General features: G+C 38.9%; 1 protein-coding gene across 1 annotated transcript in view; it reads left to right on the plus strand.

Moving 5' to 3' along the window:
• RAMP3 (receptor activity modifying protein 3) overlaps window positions 1–4421 on the plus strand; it is a 41121-nt gene extending 36700 nt beyond the window's left edge. Inside the window, exon 3 of the mRNA XM_009274020.1 lies at window positions 3075–4421. Within this exon, the coding sequence (XP_009272295.1) occupies window positions 3075–3330 (256 nt within the window). The 3' untranslated portion in view covers window positions 3331–4421. The remainder of the gene's footprint in view (window positions 1–3074) is intronic.
• Window positions 4422–6000: the final 1579 nt, after the last annotated feature.

Here is a 6000-nt window from a genome sequence, read left to right on the forward strand (position 1 = left end):
GCTTGTGACCTGGCTCCCAGTGAATACACCTTTTCTGAGTATTACCTAACTACGGTCCTTATAGCTAGCCTGAAAGAGATGAAAATGTGACTCAGCATGGAGACTAATAACCTTCCCACACCTCCTTATAATCTGAGAGGTGAAGGAGCTTGTGCTACTGTACTGCTCTCCAATTACTTGTTCTGGGAATAAGTAGAAGATGTCATTTCTCGTTCTTTCCTTTCACAAAGTATGTAATTTTTATGCATTTGTGTTGAAGTACCTCCGGTCAGAGGCCAGCGCGTCTTTGTGATAGGCATTTTATTATACAGAATGAAAAGGTTTCCTACTCTAGCCTTTATCATTTGAATAAAGAAAATTACATAAGGCATAAGAGAATTAAGCATAGGAGAATCGAATTGGAATTAAATATCTATTAACCCCTACCTCTCTCTTAAAAAAGCCCAACAACTTGCAAACCAATTGATCAACTACAAAACGCCCATGCTGTAGTAATGAGGATTCAGTCGCTCCCTTCTGAGGCAGCTGTTACACAGTACCATGCAGAGGATTTTTTTTTTTTAATGTGAACTTTATGTTGCACTGCATAAACTCTAAATTACTAAATTACATAAATGTTTAAGTGAATTGAGCTTTGCTAGCAGACATGTAATTGAGCTTTACTGGCAGACATGTAATTCTCAAATAGTTGAGATTTTTTCTTATCTACATTTCATGATTGTGTGAAAAAACAGTTATAGTGCAGGTAGCTTTTTTTTTGAGGGAGAGGGTATTAAGGGAAAATTGTAAGGAATTCAAACTATTAAGATAACATTTTTATTCTATTTTGGCTCTTAGGGATTCGGTCTTTCAAATACAATATAACCCTAATTACTTTTATCTGGCCTTTTGGCAACATTTAACCAGATTTTTCTAGTTATGTTGTACTTGAAATGCAAAATCAGTGGAAATGTTTTTGTTTACACCATCTAACACTTATGAAAAAAGTCTACAGAATTCTTGGAAGAACAGTGAACTTTGTATAGGATTTCACACCCAGGGGAAAAAAAAAGGAAAAAAGAAAGGTCACCAGGATTTATTGTTGTTTTTGTTATTCTGCATGAACAGATGGGCAAATTGCAGCGGCTGGGGCAGCGGCGGGGGGGAGCTGAAGCAGCCATTGATGGGACAAGCTTGCTCACCAGAGCATGGCCCAGAGCAGGGCCAGAGCAGAGCCCGACGCTCTCTGGAGCCCTGCCTGGTGTCTGTGCTAGACGGAGCACTGACCTGTCTGGGCAACTAGCTCTGCCATCTCTGCAAGGTCTGTCGAACCTTGTAGGCATGCCTTTAGATGTATTATTATTCAGGTCCTCTGGGACTGTCTCTCCCTTATTCAGCTAGACATCTTTAGCTTCTAATTTAGTCCAAGGACATAAAGAATGGAAGCTACTGGGTCGCATGGAAGAATGACACTATTAAAATAACAAACAGCTAATATTTGTATTTTATTTTTAGCTTATTTCCTGTTGTTTCCCTGCAGCTGCTGACGTTGTCACAAAAGCTTCCTTTCTAGTTACTTTGCTTAAAATACACATACATTGTGCATATATGCATCTGCGTGCCAGAGCATCTGGGTGTGGACTTGTCAGATCATCCAGTGTTTTTGCTTATGAATAAAGCAGCATCAGCTCAAACTCCCTGAGAATGAGAACTGTGAGGAGACTGCGGAAGGACCTTTCTGTGAGGCTTTTTCTTCTTCTGTGAACACAGCCCTGAGAACGTAAATGCTCTGCAGCCTGTATTCTCAACCTATGTGCTTGTAGCATGGGCAGGCAGACATTTCCCCTGACAGACAGGCAATAGACAATGGACTTCAGTCTTGACCCAAACACTGAATGTCTGTCCTCCACTACTACACAGCAAAGGACTGAGTCAGCATTAGTCCCCTGTGGTACTTAATGTCAGAACAAGTCATTCATCAGGAGTTACCGTATTTATACATACTGAAAAGGTGGGTAGGGCCTTCAGATAATAGTGCAGGATGCTATCCCTTGAGGTGTCATGTGGTTTCTCGTATCTCTCCTTTCTATTTTTAATTTCCCTTTGAAGTGAGTTTATTGAGTCACGCAGGACTGAAAGAAACACTTAAAAATGCAACAGACAATAATTCAGCTTCCTTATTTCTTGCCCTATTCATGTACTGACCAGACAGTCTTCGTCTTCTTAATTTCCGATCTCCGTCCCCAAACGCCATTCGCTTCCTGAATTTCTTTGGCTTATGATAACACCACAAAACCCATCCGATTACTCATTTAGGCTTATTGTTTCCTTTTTTTTTCCTGAGGGGTAGCCAATTCTCATAAGTATGTTATCCCTGGACAGGTAAATTTCAGCACATGCTGTGTTGAAATCAAGTGTTAGGCATTACAAGGGGTTCCCAATCTTTCATGAGCATTGCAAACATGTGTCATTAGGAATGATTTTTTCTTTTTTCCCCCCCCCCGCTGGGCATTTGCTGGAGTTGGGGAAAAGATAAAGGTTGTCAAAAGCTAACTTTCTGTGTGTTTATTTTCCCATTATCTTCTTACTGCCTGAGAGTACAACAGAACTGAAATTCTTAGACAGTAATGTATGTTGTGGCTTGGTCCCAGCATCACAACATCATGTCCAGTGACAGATGAGGCATGAATTATCCATATTTTTCTTAAAATGTCCTGTTCTTGGCTCATTTGTGTGTATGTTTTTTAAAGGTACTGTAGATGTCTGTAGTGAGTGGGTTCTAATTCTACTTAAGTGGCATTAGGAGGTCCTGGCTGTAGTAACAGCACCCAAAGACAGGGTTTTGACCACTGTCCATCTGGGATCTCAGGATTTCACATGAAATCTCTCAGTTGTATGAGTACGTGTGAGTCAGTTCTCCTTCTGGCTCACTGTGTAGTATTTGGTATCCACAGCTTCCATTAAAGGTCCTTCAGGAGTATCTATGTGATAGACCCACTCTTACGGATTCTATATGGCAACCTATATAGTTTTCTCTAAGTGTAATACACATATGTGTTCTATTTAAACTTCTCTTCATTTTCTTCTTGTCCTAGGTATTATGACAACTTTACCCAGTGCACAGAACGTGAAGCCAACAACGCAAGTTGTTTTTGGCCAAACCCCCTCGCAGAGGGCTTTATCACTGGAATTCATAAACAATTCTTTTCAAACTGTACTTCAGAAAAGGTTCACTGGGAAGATCCACCGGATGAAATTCTCACAACTCTGATCTTGATCCCAGTCATGCTGACATGTGCCATGATAACACTGGTTGTATGGTGCAGCAAGAGAAGTGATATCCTGGTGTAAGTTGTTCTTCTGGGCTTTTTTTTTCTCCATTTCCTTCTTCCAAAAACACTAAGAAAGGAGGACGAAGGGAGAAACTCGCCATAAAGATTTCAGATCTGCTAAAATGGAACCTGTGAGATACTGAGACAGACACAATGCTCCTGTGAACAAAGAGCTGCTGCAAGTCACTGCTGCTGAGCTTGGCCATCGGTGTTGCTGGTACAAAGCTCTCTACTTCCATCGGGCCTCATCATCATGGAATTCACAGGCAGCTCCCAGAAACAGGAGAGTCCCCAGGCAAATGGACCCCTGAGCTGCAAAAGCAGTAAAGTTACTTTCCCATGGGTAAAGCTGGTTGGTAAACTAAGTTTTGCAAAACTGTATGTGAGTGTATGTACGCATGGTGTAACATTGACTGCGGGGGAGATGGTATCTCTTGAGTTTTTGTGCAGGACACTTGAGGTTTTCATCTGTGAACTTTGTGACTTGGATAGAAGATCACTGGCAAAGGAACCGAACATGGATGTAACCAAGTGGCAGCTTTTCCTGGAAGCTAGTCAAAAACATCATTATCAAGAACTGGAAGTGTTGTCCTGGCAAAGGAACAATTTATGTGTCCGGTGACTATCCCCATGGGGAAATTATCACGCCATGTTATAAAATAGTTTATTAAATGCCTTTAACCATGGCTACTTGGAATTGTATGGCTTACAAACTCTGGGAAGATATACAGGTCATATTTTACAGAGCTGGAAAATGTGAGAGGAAATTGATTGATTATAAATATACTAAGGAGTAATGAAGAAACTTTCGTATGCCACTCTTTATTTTTCTTCTTTTATAACTATTATTCTTGATGACTTGTGTTCACTGTATACTCCCTGCTGTCACTTCAGTTTGTGCAAGTGATATCCTACAAATAAATATAAAGGTGTCATGTTGATTGAGGTGCCTTTCAGAGTATAATTTTGTACATAAATAATTCTTCATCCTGTGAAGAGTGTGGGAACTAAACTATGAACATCAAAGCTTGGAACAGACATAGGAGGAAAGAGAAACAGAAATCTTATTCTATAAAGCTATTCCTATGTAACAGTTTAAATAAAGATCATATGCCCAAAATAAAATGTCTATGTTTGTGTTGTAAACCTTTCTTTTCTGTCATCTCACAAAATGCCTTTCAGTCAAATGCTCTTCTATTATAAGTGAGCAATATCTGCTACAACTGACTCTTCATTTTTCCATACCTTATGCACACAAATAAAATACAGGTTGAATGGCTAAGTAATGGTGTTTCATATCTCTGCTAGTTAGATTTTCTCCTTTAAGATTCTGGCCCAGTGTTTGAGATTTAGGTCTGTGTGTATAAGAAGCGTTTCCAGGCTTGAATCAAATTAGAAGTGCCCCCTTTACTGGAATTGTTTATACGTAGATAGATAAAGAACACCTGTAGCTGTACTGGTTTGTTTTCACATCCTTTCACAAGGGTTGAAGGCACCGGCTTGTTTTTTCATTACCCTGATGTTAGAATGATTCATTTTCTAAGGTGTTTACTGTGTCTTTTTCCAATGATACTTTTTCATTCTCTAGATGCTAGCAGAAAATTTCTCTTTGTAAAAGAAGAATGATGTAGGTACTAAGGATTTTGGTTTAGTTTTCTACTTAACTATTATTTCTGCATTAAAATGTTTTGGTCCACCAAAACTAGTGGTGAAGTGAAAAAACAACCCATTAATTTGATCCAAAAGATTGGTTAAGTATTTTGTGTGGCCGAAACCAAATAATTTAATTTTCTGCATAGAGTTTCATTTTAATCCTAATTTTACTTTAAATTTCAACAAGCTTCAAAGCAAGTTTCAAAATTTTAGTTTGGAAGCCACATAGCAAAAATTTTTACTTTTTCAAAAACATGTTCATTTCAACCTAATTGCCATCTTTGGTGCAAATTCGTGACCAATTCTGGCTCATATGAAACTGTGTTCACCTGATCAACAGGTCATCTGAGAGAGATCAGCCAGCTTATTCAACATAAAACAGATTGGCCTGGGTACTAAATGGAGAAGAAACTGTCACCTTGATGACATCATACTGCTAGATGTGTATTGTGGTCTTTAAACAAATGCCATGTTTAAAAAGATTCTGTTTAATTTGAAAATAAAATCTAGTGTGAACTTTTCAAAGACTCTAAGAAATGTAAGATTCAAAGAATAAAAGATAGTGGATTTTCCTTCATGTGCTGTGGGGGAGGGGGAAGGATTCTGTCGCTGCTGTTTGCTTTGGATGTGAAAATTTAATCTTTTTTGTGTGTCTTCCCCATCCAAAGTATGATCTTCCACTATTTTTTTTTATATACTTGATAGAAGGGCAGAGAAGTTGAAACAGTGTGTGGGAGATGACACTGCTAATTTAATGCGGCCTCAGTGGTTAAATCTGGAGAAACATTTATAGTCTTTTAAGGAAAAAAGCAACCACGGTGTCCAGTTCTTAACAGCTGTGTACATTAATCGGGAACCAGAATGGTAACTGTTGGATCTTTTGACAGAACTTCTACTATGTGTTAGTGAGAATTAGTGATTATTTTCTACTGCATGGAGCTTGCTACCTTTCCCCCAAAGCCTGTTTCCATTGCCAAGAAAATCATATCTGGGACCAAGAATCTGGCTCATTTTGTAATTGAGAATTAATTCTAGG

This window comes from Aptenodytes forsteri, unplaced genomic scaffold (assembly GCF_000699145.1).
Source record: "Aptenodytes forsteri isolate BGI_AS27 unplaced genomic scaffold, ASM69914v1 Scaffold48, whole genome shotgun sequence".
NCBI lineage: Eukaryota > Metazoa > Chordata > Aves > Sphenisciformes > Spheniscidae > Aptenodytes > Aptenodytes forsteri.